At 38.1% G+C, this 21,154-nt stretch overlaps 1 protein-coding gene across 3 annotated transcripts in view; it reads left to right on the plus strand.

Annotated features, from left to right (window-relative positions):
* Nucleotides 1-21,154, plus strand: part of Ubr1 (ubiquitin protein ligase E3 component n-recognin 1) — a 123,726-nt gene that overhangs the window by 26,359 nt on the left and 76,213 nt on the right. For all 3 annotated transcript variants that reach the window (XR_003486564.2, XM_027422093.2, XM_035447131.1), the window contains 10 exons: nt 3,050-3,180; nt 6,016-6,154; nt 7,183-7,245; nt 7,462-7,585; nt 7,921-8,028; nt 8,870-8,958; nt 9,551-9,649; nt 11,418-11,575; nt 17,078-17,177; nt 17,975-18,103. Coding sequence is in view for 2 of the 3 variants with exons in the window: in XM_027422093.2 (XP_027277894.1) it covers nt 3,050-3,180; nt 6,016-6,154; nt 7,183-7,245; nt 7,462-7,585; nt 7,921-8,028; nt 8,870-8,958; nt 9,551-9,649; nt 11,418-11,575; nt 17,078-17,177; nt 17,975-18,103 (1,140 nt within the window). In the remaining variant the exon portion in view is untranslated. The remainder of the gene's footprint in view (nt 1-3,049; nt 3,181-6,015; nt 6,155-7,182; nt 7,246-7,461; nt 7,586-7,920; nt 8,029-8,869; nt 8,959-9,550; nt 9,650-11,417; nt 11,576-17,077; nt 17,178-17,974; nt 18,104-21,154) is intronic.

Raw genomic sequence — 21,154 nt, forward strand, 5'->3', positions numbered from 1 at the left:
AAATCCAGGAGCATCCTCTCCTTTATTAGGGCAAAGGTTTCAATTCAGTGAGAGTGTTGTAACTGAGGGAACATGCCAGACATCAGGGAAATTATTTACTAGAGTATGAGCTAGTTTTTAGCAGGTATACCTAAAATGATACCCCCATTCACAGCAAACATTAACTTTCAGCTGTCAGTCAGGATGGGGTGGGGCCTCAGGTGCTACTTGCCCATGATAAAATGTTGAGAAGCCCAATCTTGTGTAAAGTAAGACTTGTGTATGCAACCACAGCTGCTATGAATTCATGAGGCAGTGGCCTTGTCATGTTCTGGGACATCTTTTTACCATACAGTGTTCTTACCACACACAGCACCTTATTCTCTTGCTCTTGCATTTTTACCCCCCCCCCCCCGCCCCGCCGCGCCCCCACTTCTTCAACCATGTTCTCTGAGTCTTGGAGGATGTCATACAATGTCTCCTTTAGGGGCTGGAGAGATGGCTCATCTGATAAAGGCATTTACTGCTCTTACAGAGGACCCAGTACTCAAATGGCATCCTCCCAATTTCAGGAGATCTGACACCCTCTTCTGGCCTCCAAGGACAAACGTGTGGTACAAACATGCAGGCAAAACACTCTTATACATAAAAATAATTTTTTTTCTGGTTTTTCCAGACAGTGTTTTTTCTGTGTAGCACTGGCTGTCATGGAACTTGCTCTGTAGACCAGGCAGGCCTCGAACTCACAAATCTGCCTGCCTCTGCCTCCCAAAAATGTGTGCAACACCACTAACTGGTGGCTGGCTAATAAATCTTTTAAAAAAGAAAATAAAAAGTAAATTCCTTTTAAAAGATAGGAAGAATGATTAGGAAAATGGAGTAAGTAGATGGGGTGGGGGTAGAAGGGAGGTGGGAGAAGGAATGGAGGAGAGGTGGGATGGGAAACAGGTTCCGGACGTAAAATAAAGGCTGCGTATCAAAGTACTGAGCCAGGCATGATCCCAGCATTCAGGAGGCAGAGGCAGAGGCAGATGGATCTCTGAGTTCAAGGTTAGCCTGCTCTAAACAGTAGTGCTTTCCCAAGCATAGCCTTCCAGTTGCTGGGATTGCAGTTGTTCACTACCATGTACACTGAAGTAAACAAGCTACAACAAAACGCCCACTTTTCTATTTAGTATATTTCACAAATAATACCTTTTAGGAAATGTAATATCAATTCATTATTCTAGAAAACAATAAAATTTGTTTATAGGAAGGGACTAGGAAATAATTATGCTAGATATATTCATTCATTTGTTTGCTTATTTGTTTATGAGATAGGACCTCTCTGTGTAGCTCTGCCTGGCCTTGAACTCACTATGTAAACCAGCCTGGCCTTGAATTCACAGAGATCAGCCTGACTCTGCCTTCCAAGTGCTAGGATTAAAGATGTGTCTCACCATGTCCAGCAACCTGGCTTTAATTTTGAAAACTGAATTCAGTCCCAAATAATCTGATCTCAAACAGTTTTGGATTTAAAATTAGATTGAGAAAATAATATTCTAAAACTGTTTATCTGGAGGTAAGAGAAGGATGCTCTGGGTAGCACATTAACTCCTGAAACACTCTGTATTCAGAGTTTTATTCTCTCTGCTTTGGTGAATGTGATAGCCATACTCTGCCAAGTACATGAAATTTTGCCAAGCTTACTGGAAAATCACCAAGCTTAACCAGGCCTGACTAATAATACTGGTAGCTATTTGTGCAGCATTTGAAGAGAGGCTCTTGCATATAAAAGCAATTTCTCTAGTAGTTCTGGTTAATTGTTAATTTGCCTCTTTTAGTTTTTTAATTGTTTTCATTAGCTTCTGGTTCTCTTGTTCCAGTTGAGTTTATTGCTGAGATGCAAATGCTTATTGTCCGTGAACTCAACTTCTGATGCATGGTGGGAGCAGAGGAGTTTTTTTCAACTCTTCACTTGAGAACACTTTTATAAATGGTTGAAAGAAAATATTGAGGGGGAGAAAGGTTGGGCAGGAATGTTGTCTTCTAATGTTGATATTAGTACTATTGACTTTATCTTTTAAACAAAGACTTCTGAACACACTTCAGATAGGGTGCCATGTTGAAGAGTGGTTAAAACTAAAACAAAGCATTTGTAGGAAGACATAATAGGTGTTAAAGAGAAGAGAGTAGGTCAGTGGTTTGGTTAATTTGCCATCTTAACAATTCTCAAGAATACACTTTATCTGTATCAATTATATTCACACTGTTATGTAACAGAATTCAAGCTTTTTTGTGTGTGTTTTACAGTACTGAATCTCTGTACCCAATAAACACTTAAGTTCCTCTCTTCCCAGTCCTCAGCAATTGACTTCCTACTTTCTGCTTCTGTGATTGAACTATTGTACATACTGTGCAAATCAGAAATAATTTGTTCTTTTGTGGTTGGCTAAGTTGTTACTTCTTTTCTTGTCTTTTTTTATGGTGTTGAGGATCAAACTTTGCTCATGATAGGCAAGAAATTACCGGTGAACTCCAGCCCCATTTCTTTATCTTTTTTAAAAAAAGATTTATTTATTTATGTGCAGTGTTCTGTCTGCATGTATCCCTGCAGGCCAGAAGAGGGCACCAGATCTCATTACAAATGGTTGTGAGCCACCATGTGGTTGCTGGGAATTGAACTCAGGACCTCTGGAAGAACAGCAAGTGCTCTCTCCAGGCACCCCTCCCCATTTCTTATTTTTTTGTCATCAATACTTGATATGACTTCTTCCAAAACAATAAATTATGAGAACAATTCTTATAAGCTATAAAGGATAGCCAGTAGTTGCATAGTATTATCATAATAAAGCTATTCAAAAAGACAGTGACAAGAATTCACAGAGGAAAGTATGAATAAAAGTCTGTGTTTCTTTTTGTCATCTGTAACTAATTTGCTACCAAGAGCTTATGAACTCAATTTGAATTGATTCCTAATGGATATTGTAATGAACTCATTGAATGATTGTTTTAAATACTTAACATTATCTTCCTTATCCATTTATTTCGACACAATCTCAGTATATATGTATTTTGTCTATCCTCATAGACCTTGCATTGCCCATTGAATGAAGAGGTAATTGCTCAAGCCAGGAAAATATTCCCTTCAGTGATAAAATACATTGTAGAAATGACTGTATGGGAAGAAGAAAAGGAATTGCCTCCTGAACTGCAGATAAGGTGAGCGCTGTCAAAAGCCAAGGTTTTTTTGTTTAAGTGACTAAAAACAGGGTTGGCTATCTATATTTGTGGTCCTTCCTTCCTGTGCTAGGGCTTGCACATACAAGACAAGTGCTCTACTGTTAAGTCATTTCCTAAGGTGATTCTTCCCTGCCTCCCTGCCTCCCTGCCTCCCTGCCTCCCTGCCTCCCTGCCTCCCTGCCTCCCTGCCTCCCTGCCTCCCTCCTTTCCCCCTTTTGTGTTGGGATTTATGATGATTTTGGAATAGATAAAAGCACAAACATTTGGTAGAATAGTTTTATATGCCCAAGGCAAGAGTGGGTGTGGGCCCCTCAACAGGGAGAGGATCACTTAAATTTATTATCACCTTGAAAATTTTATAGAGATTATCTCTCTTGGAAATATTTTCAAAGTATCTTTACTTGAAATACTCTCACAGGAGTTAAGCCAAAGAAGAGTAGAGAAACTTTAAATCTGTAAAGAGAAAAAGATCATTTTCAGGGGCTTGTTCTATTATTTATAGCTGCTCATGCTAGTGGGTAAGTAAGCTGCCCATTTTGATTTTGGCCTGCATCAAGTTCTGGGTTCCCAAAGATGTTTGTGAGCAGCAGAACCTCAGGATGAACTCCATTTAGCCCGGATATTTAGCTCTTTCCCTGATTAAGACAAATTTAATGAGAGATGAGAAAATAGCCTTTTCCCTTCTGCTTTGAAAATGGTGTGCTAGGATTATTGCAGGCTTCAAGATTTAACTTGTATTTAGATTAAAAACTCAGCAACTTCTAACAGCTATAACTATTGCATTGACATAGTTGCTTTTAACTTAATAGAAAAAGGAGGAGGCAGAGGCAGGTGGATAGCTGAATTCAAGGCCAGCCTGCTGTACATAGCAAGGTCTAGGCAGGCAGAGTTACATGGTCAGACCTTATCACAAAGCAATAAAAAATGGAATTTTGGATATGAAAATATAATTCAGGCTTTGTGGGACTATTTCTACTTGTATATTACTTAGTTTCACAGAACTACAGTACAAATCCATATGCAGATTTTGTGGGGGGGGGATTGTTTTCCAGGGAGTATGTTATATAAGAGATAAATAACTAAGAATTTTAGAGACAAAAAAAGAATTTTAAAGCCGGGCATTGGTGGCACATGCCTTTAATCCCAGCACTTGGGAGGCAGAGGCAGGCTGATCTCTGTGAGTTCGAGGCCAGCCTGGTCTCCAGAGCGAGTGCAAGGATAGGCTCCAAAGCTACACAGAGAAACCCTGTCTCGAAAAACAAAAACAAAAAAAACAAAAAAAAGAATTTTAGTGATACAAATGTACAAATGTACTTTTTTTTTTACTCAATGTTGGTCCATAAACTACTACTTCTTTTTTTTTTTTTTTTTTTTTTTTGGTTTTTCAAGACAGGGTTTCTCTGTGGCTTTGGAAGATGTCCTGGAACTAGCTCTTGTAGACCAGGGTGGTCTCGAACTCACAGACATCCGCCTGCCTCTGCCTCCCAAGTGCTGCGATTAAAGGCGTCCGCCACCAATGCCCGGCTTTGGTCCATTAACTTCTTGAGGAAATAAAAGTATTGAAAAATTTTATCTGTAGGTACTTGCATTTCAAATAAATGCTAATGGCAGTTGAACCTTTAAAGAAATTTTGTATCAATAAATATGTGCATCTTGTGGTACAAACAGCAGTTCTAGAATGTCATCTGTGGGCAGGAGACACTGGACTTGGGAGTCACAGGTTTGCCTTCTAGTCCCTGTCACTGCTTGCTTGTATTGTGACCATGGACCCCCTTAGCCCACCTGAACCTCTGTTTTCAAACTGGAAGAGGGGTAAGAGAATCTCCCCCTTAGAAGGTCAGTAGGATTTTGAAGGCATTTTATAGAAGGTTTAAAACTGATAATATATAATCTTAGCCACTGTTTCCACATATTGCATGGGATTCTCACAAAACTCTGGGATGTAGATATTGTCTCCCTAGAAGTAGAAAAGGCACTATCCTCTCAGCAAGTCTAATGTCAGTGGCCTGTCTAAGATCCTATAGCCAAAGTGAGAGTGCTGACACTTTATACATTCAAACAAACAAACAGAAAAACCAAACCCACCTTTCCCCTCATATAACTATAATACCAATAGCACTTAAAGATTTGCTTTTTATTTAGGTGTATGCCTGTGTGAGTTTATGTGCACCATGAGCATGCCTTGTGCCAGGCTGGTGCCCACAGAAACCAGAGGGTTTTATAGAAGATTTTAAGTTGTCTCATGTAGGTGCTGGGAACTTAATTTGGGTCCTCTACAAGAGCAGTATGTGTTCTTAGCCGCTGAGCCTTTCTCCAGCCCAGAGCATCAGGTCCAGTATCACTTAAATAGAAGACAAATGCAAAAATAAAATCTGGTTGTTTCTTATTGCCTGCTTAACGGTTCCAAGCCTGAATACATGTTTCTCCCTTTGTCAGTGTGTAAGTCAAGCAAAAGCTAAGAGTGGTATTTAAGACAAAGGGCCAATAAGAGGGGGGAAAAAAAAACAAAAAAAAAAACAAGGAAGTAATACTTAGTGATTTTGGTTTTTTGGAGACAAAGGCTCACAGAGTGTTATCTAACCTGATCTCAAGCTTGTGGACACAAGTAATCCTCAGCGTCTCAAGTACCTGTGTACCAGCATTCCTTGATGGAATTCTTCTTTAATTTCATAGCATACTACTATTTAAAATCATGTCATGTATCAATATTACAGTGTTAATTCCCTACAGATAGAAAATTGCATGGTGCTTCTTTAGAATAAATGGCATTTTTTGTTTGCTTTACTATTTGAATATGTATCTTTTTTTAAATAGGGAGAAAAATGAAAGATACTATTGTGTCCTTTTCAATGATGAACACCATTCATATGATCATGTGATATACAGTCTACAAAGAGCTCTTGACTGTGAGCTCGCTGAGGCACAGTTGCATACCACTGCCATAGACAAAGAGGTTCGTGATCACCGTATGAATTATGTTGCTGTCTTACATCCATTTCTGGCATTCAGGTCTTAACTGCTTTTTTTAAAAAGATGGTTCATTATAGAATTAAAATGGGTAGCTAACTTCTGGGCATGATGTAACCGTTACACTCTTGAACTCACAGTAACTGAACAGGATTAGATATGTTAGTGTAGTGTTACAGATAGGGGAGGAGAGTGTGAGCCTCATTCTTCCTGAGGACTGTTAGCGGTTAATGGTTGTTGAGGGAAGGGCTATCATTTTCTCCAATGACACTGTCACTAATTTGTCCACACTCCAGCAAATAACTCCTTATCCTTGATCATTCAAGCAGCTATTATTAAATTCAGTGAGTTACCAAATAAAAAGACACAAAAGTAGGAAGCATTTGTTTGGAAGAAGGGTTTTAGCATGAGAGGGAGGGGGATGAGAGAAAATAATGGGGGTTGAAATGACCCAAATGCATCATACTCATGAAATTAAAATAAAATTTTCTCAAATTAAAAGTAATTATGTTTGGGCATAAGATGTGGCTTTTTTTGGGGGGGGCGCTATGATATACAAATGCTTTTCCATTGAACTATATCCTTACCCCTTGAAGGAGACAGTTGCTTATAGCCCAGCTGTCCTCAAACTTGATATGTAGCTGAGGGTGATCTTGAACTCCTGATCCTTTTGCTTCCATTTCTTGAGTTCTGGGATTAAGAGGAGTGTGCCAGCCTTACTGGTTTAGCCACCCCCCACCCTGCCTTTTCTTTCTTTCTTTCCTTTCTTTCTTTTCTTTTTCTTTTCTTTTTTTTTTTTTTTTGAGACAGGGTCTCACTTTGTAGCTCTGGCTATCCTGTATTTAAGAGACCCAGTCTTATGTAGCTCAGGCTCTCCTTCAGTCTTCCTGCCTCCTGGTTGTTGGAGTTACATGATTATGGTATCATATCTGGATTTTATTCCAACATCTTAAAACTTCTAGACAATAAATGATTCATAACTGACTGCCCATTCTCATTTTCACCTATAATTAGGGTCGCCGGGCTGTGAAAGCAGGTGTTTATGCTACTTGCCAGGAGGCAAAGGAGGATATAAAGGTAACTTTCTGAATTATCTGCAAAGAGAATTTCAAAAGGAAATGTAGATTTATTTCTAGGAGCCTAAGTAGGAAAGCCAAGTGGTTTTATTGTTGCCATGGTTGGGGTCTTGAATAAAAATAGGTTTTGGAACTTGGGCTATATGGCTCCTTTTATGAAGTATAGGCTACTACAGCAACGTTTAGATGCGTGTTTTCACTCCTCTTGTTATTACAGAGACATTCGGAAAATGTCTCTCAGCACCCACTCCATGTGGAAGTGCTACACTCCGTGGTTATGGCTCACCAGAAATTTGCTTTGCGTCTTGGCTCCTGGATGAACAAAATTATGAGCTATTCAAGTAAGCATACACCCTACTTATCTGATTTTTAATTAACTATTGTGTTTTATATAAATGTTTTAGTTGTTTAAATATCATTGAGATTTCTTCTTTCTTGGTCAAATATCCATTTTGATTGATCTTTCCAGGATTACATTTCAAGTGTATAATACAAGTTTGTTTTCAAATGTATAGTATCAAATAACATCCTTTATTGGCTCTTGAGTCTTTGGTGGCATGATTATTCTTGGTATCAAACATAGCAAGGTTAATTTTAATCTTTTCATATGATTATAAGAACACTTTTAGGAGAATTATCATATGAAGAAAAATCTTCTGCTTTCCTGTATTTGTAGGTGACTTTAGGCAGATCTTTTGCCAGGCCTGCCTCATAGAAGAACCTGGCTCTGAAAATCCCTGTTTTATAAGCAGACTAATGCTTTGGGATGCAAAACTTTATAAAGGTATGTAGACCTCTGCTTCTGATATTCAAGAATCAAGGGAAGATTAGGGCTTCGTCATAGAACCGAGGTTTTCCTTGTGTGAAATCAGTTATTGAATGTGGTACTGATTGATGTTATATGTGAAGGCAAGGTTAACCAATTTCATTTTCATTTTTCTTGGTTAAAATCCAGGAATACTGTTTTTTAACAATAGTATATTTCATTTAGACAGAGCCAGTTAAAGAATGTTTGATTAGATTTATGTAACAATAATTTTTACCAAAGCTATGTTTTTAAAAAATGTAAATGAGAAATAGATAGTAAAAGATGAGAGTCTAAAAGGTATGGAAAAGGAAAGGTACTGAGTAGTTCTGAGTGAACCAGTAAGAGCCATTGAAAGGAGGGGCTCAGAGGTTAAGAGGTACACTGCTCTTGCAGAGGACCCAAGTGCTCAGTACCAAACTTAGGTGGCTCACAGCTGCCTCTGACTCCAGCACAGGAGATCTGACTTCCCTTTCTAGCCTCTGTGAACATTTGCACTTGTACACACACACACACACACACACACACACATACCTGAACATAATTAAAAATAAAATTAATTTTAAAAATGTGATTAAAAAAAAGGTTTGGAGAGGATAAAAGGTAAAATGAAGTAATGGGAGAGGTATAGAAAATGAAAGATTGGTAGATTTAAATTTAGAATTAAAATTGTGTTTTTAATTCATGATATTAAATATTACTTTGTCTTTGAAGCTATTAGCATGGTAATGAAAACAAACCACCTCTACTATTTCTAATGCCTGGAATAATTTGTCTGTCTTGGTGATGCCCTCACCCTCTATTTCCTAATGATCTACAGGTGCCCGTAAGATCCTTCATGAATTGATCTTTAGTAGTTTTTTTATGGAGCTGGAATACAAAAAACTCTTTGCTATGGAATTTGTGAAGGTAATTGCTGTTTATAAATATCAGTAAATATAACTTTTACAAGTGAAGTAATGAAAGCAAAGGGATACATATGAAGCTCATTTAGTTTTTGTTAATTTCTTCATTAAAATATATTTTATATTATATAGGTATTTTCACAAATGGTAGTTGGTAGAATGGAAACAATAATTTTAGAGATGATAGTTGGAAAATAACCTGTTTTCCAAGGCCAAGCAAAGGCAGGTTATTACATTCACACACACATTCATCATTCTTTGTCTTTTCCCCCACTCATCCTTTTTGATCATTTGCCTGCATGCTAGTAATAATTGCAAGAATAGAAGTGACTGCTTAAGGGAATAGCGGGAAAGAGGAACAGATGTACATGTGACAGAGGCAGGAAGTAAGAGACCAGTATATGTAACTGAGAATAAAAACACAAAGGGGAATTAAAACTTTCATGTTTTATTCTTTTTTTCCATGTGTCTTACATTATTATGTCTTTTTGCTTATCACCATGTAAGATTGCAAGGTTACACAGAGCAGGGACTTTGAATTTTTTACTTTGCCTTTTTCAAAAATTTATAATATTCTTCACTTACATCACTTTCAGTATTACAAACAACTGCAGAAAGAATATATCAGCGATGATCATGATAGGAGCATCTCGATAACTGCCCTCTCTGTTCAGATGTTTACTGTCCCGACCCTGGTATGTATGAGGTTTTCTGAGTGACACTTGCTCTGCTTTCTAAGGCTTTCACCTTATGTGGCATCAAATTAAAACCACGTGGTAATCCCAAAATTGGGCCACTCTTTTCTGGAAAATTTAATGATACTTCTGTGATATCTCTGTGTGTAATAACTCTAGTGGTAACCAGTGACACAATAATTGGAAACCACCTTTGTCCAAATGGTCCGATCTTTATAAGTGACATCCAAAGCTGATTTCTCACTCTCTGCAGTGTTGTCTTTTTAACACCAAAACTTTGCATTTTAAAGTTTTGCCTTTCTTTTGTTCTTTAATTATTGTTTCTGGTGGATAAATGCAATAAGAGCTGAGGGGCTGGGGAGATGGCTCAGCTGTTAAGAGCACTGAATGTTCTTCCAGAGGACCTGGGTTCAATTCCCAGCACCCACAAGGCAGCTCACAACTGTTTGTAACTCTAGTTCCAAGGGATCTGATACCTTCACACCAATGCACATAAAATAAAGGTTAAATAAATTATTTTAAAAAAAGAAGAGCTGAGGAAGGGATAGTGTGCCCAGCAGTCCTGTGAGATGATAGGCTTGGGAGGAAAAAGTATTCTGCTTCCATTTTATGCTATTTCTTTTCCTGTTTCTTCTTGAAATATGATTAACTATTCCTATCTCCCCATTTCAAAGGACCAGAGAAAAGGATAGGGAAGAAAATTTAATTGGGGCAAGGGAGAGCTACCATAATAGATAGCAACAAAGTTGTAAAAGGTGTCTTTGTTCTTCATTGCTTATGGTATGATTACAGGTGATAAATATTTGTTAGATAATCTGTGTAGTGGGGGGCTGGAGAGATGGCTTAGCGGTTAAGAGCATTGACTGCTCTTCCAGAGGTCCTGAGTTCAATTCCCAGCAACCACATGGTGGCTCACAACCATCCGTTATAAGATCTGGTGCCCTCTTCTGGTGTGCAGATGTACATGGAAGCAGAATGTTGTATACATAATAAATAAAATCTTAAAAAAAAAATCTGTGTAGTGGGCTTGGCATACTCACACAGGTATTTTCAAGTTACTGAGAAAAAGGGAATTTTACTTCTAAAAACAAACTTTTATGCTACAAGGATAGCTCAATAATATAACACTTGTCTAGCATATACAAGGCTTAGGGTTTGATCTCCAAGACTGAAAATAAAAACAAAACCCAGGCCCTAGAAATTAACTACTGAAATAGTTGCTATTCTTTAAAAACTAGGGATTGGTTTTAATGTTCAATAAATATTTATTAAGCTGAGCATGGTAGCTCAGGATGCAGAAGAAGGCAGATCAATATGGGTTCAAGGTCAGCCTGGTTTACATAGTGAGCTCCAGGCCAGCCAAGGCTGCATGGTGAGACCCTGCCAACAAATAAACAAATAGGAAAATAAATAAGCATTTGTTAAAAACTACTTATTTCTGGCCTAGCATGGTAGTACACACCTTTAATCCCAGCACTTGGGAGGAAGACAAATGCAGGAGGATCTCTGTGCATTCAAGGCCAGCCTGGTCTACATAGCAAATTTTAGGATATTCATGACTAAAATAGAGAAACCCTGTCTCCAAAATAAACAAACAAGCAAATTTATTTGGGGGTATTCATTCTTTGAAGTTTTAAGTCTGAAGCCTGTTTAGGTGCATTGTGAGATGCTGTTTCAAAAACAAAATGAAATATTGGTCAACCAAGTGAATTAAGTCCATTACTATGATGAGTTAATGCTAAGACAATATTCTTGAAATATTCTGCAGGCCCGACATCTTATTGAAGAACAGAATGTTATTTCTGTCATTACTGAAACTCTGCTAGAAGTTTTACCTGAGTACTTGGACAGGAACAATAAATTCAACTTCCAGGGCTATAGCCAGGACAAACTGGGAAGAGTTTATGCAGTAATATGTGACCTAAAGTAAGTGGTTGCAATTGAAAGGTGAGGGCGTCTATTAAACACTTGTGTGCTGACTTGCTCTGTCATATAAGCAAACATTTGTTCCTCTTGGTCATCTAGGACTCTCTTAACCGTGATGGCAAGCACAAAGAACTTTGACTACCTCATGTTAATGCAGTTGGTCTCCACATCTGTGGATCCACCCAGCACCTTGAAAGTAATAAAAAGATGGTTGATTCTGTACTGGACATGTACAGATTTTTGTTCTTGTTTATATTTCAGACACTATAGTATAACAAGTGTTTATAGAATATTTGCTCTGTTTATTGTCTGTGATGCATGTAGGTTATTTGCAAATGCTTTATCATTTTATGTATTTTGGAAGAAGGGTTATGGAATCAGTTCCTCACTAGACATTTACTTCTGTAAATGTCTTCAGGAAAGTCTTACTGAGTTTGAAACCAACTGAATAAAGAAGGTGCTGAGGACAGGCCTGCCACATGTACTTGGGCCGTCAAACAATTCTCCATTGTAATTTCCACACTTCCCATTCACCTTGCTCTCATACACTTTGTGGTTCTGTTCCCCTTATATACTCTCAGTTTCCAGTAATCTGCTTATTTTTCTTTTTACTTTCTTTTTTTGCATATATACCAGTCTATTGATACTTATCAGAGTTCTCTTAATTCAAATTTTCTCCCTGAAGAGTAGTAATTGGTGGGCTAGAGAAATTACTCAGTGTTTAAGGGTACATACCACTCTAGCAGAGGACCAGGGTTCAGTTCCTAATACCCACATCAGGTGTCTCAAAACTACCTATAACTCCATCTCCAAGGGATCTTACTATTTCTTCTGGAGATAAAATGGAAATTTATTTTAGTGATCTGAACTGTTCTATCATGTGATTTTAATTTTTTTGTTTGGTTTTGTTTTTGTTTTTCGAGACAGGCTTTCTCTGTGGCTTTGGAGGCTGTCCTGGAACTAGCTCTTGTAGACTAGGCTGGTCTTGAACTCACAGAGGTCCACCTTCCTCTGCCTCCCGAGTGCTGGGATCAAAGGCGTGCGACATCATTGCCTGGCGTGATTTTAATTTTTGTTTAAGACTTTTTAAAGTTATTTTTCAATTATGTGTATGTGGGGGGTTTTTATGTGTACAAGTATCTGTAAGTGCCTCTGCCTCCCAAGTGCTTGGATTACAGGCTGCACCACCACTGCTTGGCTAAATAAAAAAAATTTAAAGCTCCAAGTCACATATAATTGGGGAAAAGTTTTACCTACTTATAATGACTGTGTGGGATAAGGAAGGTAAACAAATGGACTTCTAGTCCAATTTAAAAATAATTTAGTCTGGGGGCTGGAGGGATAGCTGGGTGCTTAATAGCACTGGCTGCCTGTCCAGAGGACCCAGGTTCAATTCCCAGCACCCACATGGTAGCTCACAACTGTAGGTAGCTCACAACTGTCAGATCCCCAGTTTCAGGGGATCTGACACCTTCACACCAATGCACATAAAATAAAGTTAAATAAATTTATAAAAAATAATTTAGTCTGTGTAAAAAAAATAAGGTTAGGAATTAGGCTCAGCAGTTGAGTGTTTTCCTAGAATTACTCAAAGCCCTGGGTTTGATCCCTAGCCCTGAAAAAAAATGACAGATTTCTGGAAACTCTGCAGTGGATTCTTTATTTTACCAAGAAAAATTCTTCAAAACTTTCTCATTCTTTTATTTCAAAATGTCATTGTGGCATATGATTTTTTTTTCCCTTTGGAGTTTAGTAAATTGTTATGTCATCACACCTCTAGTGTAAGTATTGATGGTGGATGTCTTAGGGTTTCTATTGCTGTGAAGAGACACTATGACCTCCGTAACTCTTTTTTGTTGTTGTTGTTTTGTTTGTTTTTTTGTTTTTTTGAGACAGGGCTTCTCTGTATTGTTTGGAGGCTGTTCTGGAACTCACTCTGTAGACCAGGCTGGCCTCGAACTCACCATAGATCCACCTGCCTCTGCCTCCGGAGAGCTGGGATTAATGGCTTGCTCCTTTTAAAGGAAAACATTTAATTGGGGTGGCTTACAGTTTCAGAGGTTTAAGTCCATTATCATCATGACAAAAATGGTAGGCAGGCAGACATGGTGCTGGAGAAGGAGCTGAGAGTTCTACATCTTGATCTGCAGGCAGCATAAGCAACTGTGACAATGGGCGTAGCCTGAACATAGGAGACTTCAAAGCCTACCCCGACGGTAACACACTTCCTCCAACAAGGCCACACCTACTCCAAGAAGGCCATACCTCCTAATAGTGCCACTCACTGTGGGGGCAATTTTCTTTCAAACTACCACAGTGGATAAATCCAGTAGTGATAAGCATGTAGCAATTGCCACTAAGATTTGTTCCTTAGCTAAATTATATATAAGCTCAAATTACAACTTCCTAATGTCTGTAGTTGAAATGACCTTGTTAATTAATTGATGAACTTTACAGGATGCAATGTCATCACTGTGCCACATTCTCATAACTGAGTTATATTATATTTTAGATAAAACTAACATAATTTAAGTAACCTCAACAGGTGCAATTCACTCTCAAAGCGGTTCTGTGAAATTTATTAGTGGTTCTGATGTGGTAAAGAACTTTCTTGTACTAGCTTCATTTTAATATTGCACCATTCTTACAAAGTAGGTGGTGTAATCTTGGCTTGTACATTATAAGTATTTGCCTAGATCACAGAGCTACTAAGCATGGAACTGGGATTTGGACCTGACTATTTATTGGTACCACTCACGTTTCTTATACAACATCATGCATCCTCACCAGAGCATATAGACAACAACAATGATAGCTGTTGTGTAACCTTACCTAAACACAATTCAGAAATATTTTTGTTTAGGAAATAGTCATTAAGTCCTGTGTTCTGCTTCTTAATATATGAATTTTGCAGTTATGCTTTATTCTCTTTTTATGTGTTAATTTAATTTTCCCTCAAAGCTGCTTTTAAATCAGTAATTGCTACAAATACTTAGGTATCCATAAGTTCTTTTAAAATTTTGTATTTCTCTACAGTCCAGCCATGCACTGTACTTACCTGATTGTACCTAAATATAAAACAAACCCCTTGGTGCAAGTGGGTACTCTGTTCACAGTCATAGAAATTTTAGTTTTCCCCATGCAGTAAATTCTAACTTTAAGTAGCCTTTCCCTTAGAAAGTTTCTTGAACTTTTGTTCCTTTTGTGGCTTTCCTTGTTTGGTTCTAGCTCCCCTCATCCGTTTAGGACAAAATGATTCAATTCTTAAAGACGGCAGTAATATCTGCCAAGTCTTTTCTAAATTAATGTTCCTTTCTGCTGAACCTGTGCCTGTTGAGTGAGTACCATAGCATGTCAAGAAATGAACACGGGACCCCAACTGAAGTTTACCCAGTAAAGTCAAAGGTGGGAACTAGCATCTCCTTCATTCCAAATAGCAAATTTGATTTTGTAACTTAATCTGTGGAATATATCTAATGGGGTATTTGGTTTCTTCACTTTTAACTTGGTGAAAAGTAGAAAAGAGATTCACTTGAACTTTGATTCTATTAAGAAAATTTCCTTTTATTATTTTAACCAGGTTCTGTGTCCCATTTCTGAAAAGTGTAGCAGACCCTCAAATCCCCCACTTCTGTCCCTTTCTCCCATCAGTTTTCTTTTTCCTGCCCCTTGCATGTTTACATGTTAGGTCAGAGCTCAGGAGTGAACCATGACAAGCTAGGAATGTAAATTCTCTTTTACCCTGTGTCAGCACTTTTCAGATTAGCCAAGGAGTTGTTGACATGAAGATTCTTACTCAGTATACCTGATTAGAGTACAAGAGTGTATTTCTAAAAAGTTGGTACTATTTATGGAACACATTTAAGTTACAGTGCTCATGAAACAACCCAACCTTGATGTCACTTTTTATATCTTTTTGTTGTTTTTTTTTTTTTGTCTTGAAGAAATTATAACTACGTATTTCAATTTCTTATTTGATAAGGTACTGCTATTCTTTTTTTTTTTTTTTTTTTTTTTTTGGTTTTTCGAGACAGGGTTTCTCTGTGTAACTTTGGAGCCCATCCTGGCACTCGCTCTGGAGATGAAGCTGGCCTCGAACTCACAGAGATCCACCTGCCTCTGCCTCCCGAGTGTTGGGATTAAAGGCGTGCACCACCAAAGCCTATCTTAATTTATTATTGTCTCAATAATAATAATAATAATAACAAGGTCTCTATTAGTTCTGGCTGTCCTGGAGTTCTCTATGTAGACCAGGCTGGCCTTGAACTCACAGAGATTCTCCTACCTCTGCCTCCTACGTGCAAGGATTAAAGGTGTATACCACCAGGCCTGGCTCATAATTAAATTTTTAATGTATAGCTACCAAATTGATGGTTATCTAAAAAATATGAGAAATTAAACCATAATCTCCACTATTTTTATAATCAATATTTTTTCTATATTTATTTCACTGCCCTTTATGTTCTACATAACTTTCTTTTGTAAATTTTTTTCTTTTGGTATATCTTTTTTTGTGTGTGTGTGACTAACATTGGATTATAGAGTTCACTGTATCTGTTTTCCCTGTATTCTTTGCACTTCAAAGATAGAGTACATCTTATTCATATTTATGTTCTTAGGCCCGTGTGTGTGTGTGTGTGTGTGTGTGTGTGTGTGTGTGTGTGTGTGTGTGTCACACATGTGCACACAAGCACAGGAATTCATCTTGATTAATTTAGTTCAAAATAATTTTTAATAGTTTCATATCCTGAAAACTTACTCACAATACATTTTGTTCCCATTGAAACCAGTTATTGTCAGCCAAAAGAAATATTGATTTGGTGAATTATAGGCTAACATAATTGCATAAATGTAGGCCTGTTTATCTCTTTAAATTTGTACATCCTATTGTTCAAGGCATGGTGACAATGGGGGTTTACATCCTTCTTTCAGGTTCTGAGTTCTTAAACCCTGGGGGTGGAAAGTCTGTTAGATTCACAGAAAATCTGTTCACCTGTGCCTGAAAGAATTTGACTTAGCTTTTTGGGTGATGGTTATAAAAAGTCTAAGGAAGTCTTGTACTGTATTTATCTATAGGTGTCTGTGATGTGACTGTCCTGTGTACTGTATTTATCTACAGGTGTCTGGGATGGGATGGGAGTGTCCTGAGTACTGTATCTGTCTACAGATGTCTGGGATGGGACTGTCCTGTGTGCTGTATCTGTCTACAGGTGTTTGTGATGGGGGCCTGTCCTGTGACAAGCTAGGTGGCTCATTAATCATTCTGAAAGAGAACTAAGAAAGCCAGGCTGAGCCTTGAAGGCTGTCTCTTGTAGATGATTTCCCTTATTTTACTAGTGTTATATAAATAAAGCAAAATAAATTACTTTAGTTCAACCTAAAGGTTCTAATTACTGTAAGAAATTAGAATTTTGATGAGTCAACATTGTCTATAACCCTGACAACCTTAAAATCATCTCAGAATAAAGAAGTGAACTATTTCTTTTTCTCCTGAAATGACAGGTATATCCTGATTAGCAAGCCTCTAACATGGACAGAAAGATTAAGAATGCAATTCCTTGAAGGTTTCCGGTCTTTTCTGAAGATTCTTAGCTGTATGCAGGTATGATAAGTCTAATTCTTTGGTGTACCAATAAAATAAAATGAGCTGTAAAAAAAGAAATCCACCCTCCTCCCATTTCATTTATTTATTTATTTGAGATTTATTTTTATTTTATTTGTATGGGTGTTTTGACTGAATATATATCTGTGCGTCATGTGCCTGCCTGGTGTCCATGTGTGCCAGAAGAGAGTGTTGAGTCCGTTGGAACTCACTGGAATTTCAGGCTGTTGTGAGCCACCATGAGGGTGCTGGGAATCAAACCTGGGTCCTCTAGAAGAACTGTTCCCTGAGCTGTCTCTCGCCCCTTTCCTCATTTAAAAAAAGACATTGTGTTTTTCATAGAAGGAAATTTCTCTAATGTGGTAGAAATAAGATATAAACACTAACTTGTCCCTGCTTTCCTAGGTGTGTGTGTGTGTGTGTGTGTGTGTGTGTGTGTGTGTGTGTGTGTGATTAGTTACTGCTGCTACAATTAATGCTCATTCAATGTTTACCACATGATAAATATATGGTAAGACTACATAAATTATCTTCAGCTTATAGGTTTATTTTGCTGTTATGATTCTTGTTTTACATATGAGGGAATGGGAACTTCTAATTGCTGGTATTTGCTGTCAGATATCCATGAACTATTTACTCCCAAAAGGTAGTGTTTTAACTCATATATTCTGTAGTTTAACATCCATGGTAAAATACTGTGCATTTAATAATATAAATTCTGGTATATTTATATTTTGCCATAGAGGAACAACAACAACAACAAAAAAGGCCATGGATTGACTAATCTTTCCTTTCAGGGAATGGAAGAAATCAGAAGACAAGTTGGACAACACATTGAAGTAGACCCTGACTGGGAGGCTGCCATTGCTATACAGATGCAGCTCAAGAATATTTTGCTCATGTTCCAAGAATGGTGTGCTTGTGAAGTAAGTTAAATTAGTAGGATTAGTGCCTTTGTAAAATGCTCTCATAGTTATTAATATCATAGTTTTATGCTATTGCTTTCTTGATATAAAAGCTTATAATGATTTAATAGTCTTGGATACTTAAAATTATATTATTAAGTATTGGAAGAAAATTCATTCTTTTATATTTTATTAGAAAATATATCCCAGGGGCTGGAGAGATGGCTCAGAGGTTAAGAGCACTGACTGCTCTTCCAGAGGTCCTGAGTTCAATTCCCAGCAACCTCATGGTGGCTCACAACCATCTATAATGAGATCTGGTGCCCTCTTCTGGCCTGCAGGCATACATGTAGGCAGAACATTGCATACATAATAAATCAAATCTTTAAGAAAAAAAAAAAAAAAAGGAAAAGAAAATGTTTCCCAGTGTGGCTTGCTTATTTAGGAGAATTACAAGGTTTAAAAATATATGCCTTGGCCGGGTGGTGGTGGCTCACGCCTTTAATCCCAGCACTTGGGAGGCAGAAGCAGGTGGATCTCTGTGAGTTTGAGACCAGCCTGGTCTACAAAAGGTAGTTCTAAGACAGTCTCCAAAGCCACAGAAAAACCCTGTCTCGGGAAAAAAACAAACAAAAATATGCCTTGGGGGGCTGGAGAGATAGCTCAGTGGTTAAGAGCAGTGGCTGCTCTTCCAGAGGACCCGGGTTCTATTCCCAGCACCCACATGGCAGCTCACACCTGTCTGTAACTCCAGTTCCAGGGGGGTCTGGTATCCTTACACCAATGCACATAAAATAAAGTTAAATAAAGTATTTAAAAAAATATATGCCTTGGGGGCAAGAGAAATGGTTCAGCTGTTAAAGAATACTTGATGACTTTCCAGAGGACCTGGATTCAATTCTGAACATTCACATGGTGGCTCACATCCACCTGTAACTCCAGTTCCAAAGGATCTGACACCTTTCTGGCCTCCATAGGTAGCGTACATACATGATACACAGATAGTTGATATACATGCAGGTAAAACAATACCCATATACACAAAACAATAATGTAGTCTTTTTAAAATGTATGTTGGGACTACTAGAAATATGGTTCAGTGTCTAAGAGTGTATAGTTTTCTTGCATAGGACCCAAATTTAGTTCCCAGCATATACATTGGGCATCTTACAACCACCTACAACTACATTTTCAAGGGAACCTGAACTCTGGCCTTCTTGGGCAACTGTACATATGTGCAGATATCATACATAGACACATACAAATACATGCATAATTAAAGTAAAAAATCTTTTTTAAAATGTCTGTCTTAGGTGTCGTGGTATATACCTGGAGTCCCAGCTCTTGGCAGGCTAAGGCAAGAGGACTGCTCTGAGTTCAAGGCTGGCCAGGGTTATGAAGCATCAAGACAGCCAGAACTATGTATCAAGACCCCTTTGAAACCTATCCATCCTAAATTTTCCCATAATGTATTTATAAATTTATTTAATCAAGAAGTTTCTTACATATATTAAGCCACTTAAAAATTAGTTTCAAAATATGAAACAAATGTATTGCTTAAGAAACAGTTTTAGGTTGTAACCCTTTCTATGTAAAGACCCAGTCCCAGGCTAGGGAGGTGGCCTAGTCAGTAAAATGTTTGCCACACAGCATGTGTTCTATTGAGCTCCAGCATCCACATAAAAAGACAGCCATTGTGGTATGTGCTTGTAATTTCAGCACTGACAGAGGGGTGGAGACATGCCGTTTCCTGGGGCTCTCTGGCCTACCACCCTGAGTAGTTAATGGGTGAGCCCCGGGTTCCAGTGAAAAACACTATCCCACAAAACAAAGGTGGATGCTCCTGAGGGGTAACACCCAAGGTTACCCTTGTCTCCATAAGCACATGCACATGTGAATTACACACATACACACACACACACACAGATCCTCCCCAAGAGAATATGACGATTTGTTTGTTTGAACAGGGTTTCTTTGTGTAATAGCCCTGGCTGCCTGGCTGTCCTGGAACTCACTCTGTAGACTAGACTGACCTCGAACTCACAGAGATCTGCCTGCCTGTGTCTCACAAGTGTTGGGATTAAAGGTGTGCACCACCAACACCTGGCTGCCCTTTTCTTTCTTCACTTTTGGTGACCCACATTAATTCTTGAAAAATATATTGACTCCATTATTCTTCAGATACTGTCAATATATTTACATACTGCAGTGTTTCCAGTTTAGTGTTCAGTAATTCCATCCACGAAACTTTTGATTCCCTCATTTTCCTTTCTTTTCTTTCAATTTTTTTAGCTCTCTTCTCAGAATCCCTCCTCATTTTTTCTAATGCTTAAATTCTTTGTGTGTGTGTGTGTGGGGGGGTGGTATGAGGGATCAAACTTAAGGATTTATGTATTAGAAACATCAGTTGGGTGTGGTGGTGTACACACTTTTTTTTTTAAAATTTTATTTATTATGTATACAACATTCTGCTTCCATGTATATCTGCATATCAGAAGAGGGCACCAGTGCTCATAACGGATGGTTGTGAGCCACCATGTGGTTGCTGGGAATTGAACTCAGGACCTCTGGAAAAGCAGTTGGTGCTATTAACCTCTGAGCCATCTTTCCAGCCCGGTGCACACACTTTTAATCCCAGCACTCAGGAGACAGAGGCAGGTGGATCTCTGTGAATTTAATGCTAGACTGGTCTATAAATCGAGTTCCAGAACAGGCTCCAAAGCTCCACAGAGACACCCTGTCTGGAAAAATAAAACAAACAAAAAAAAAGAAAACTAGAAAAAAAAAGAGAGAGAGAAGAAAGGAAGAAGAAACTTGTGTTCTGCGTTTACCTTTCTATACCTTAGAGTGTGCCTCCCTACCCCCATGTGCTTGCACATGTGTGTCTTTTTCTCTCCCATAAGCATTCCTGAGGCCTCACACATGGTATGTCAAAGCTCTACCACTGAGTTACATCCCCAGACAAATTCTGTGGTTTCTTTTAGGGCCCACTAGAAAGCTGCTTTCAAAAATGTGTCTTCCCAAATGTATTTTTTTCTTCTCCTTTTTAACATAACTAATTCATATTATTTA

Source organism: Cricetulus griseus, chromosome 6, assembly GCF_003668045.3.
Source record: "Cricetulus griseus strain 17A/GY chromosome 6, alternate assembly CriGri-PICRH-1.0, whole genome shotgun sequence".
NCBI lineage: Eukaryota > Metazoa > Chordata > Mammalia > Rodentia > Cricetidae > Cricetulus > Cricetulus griseus.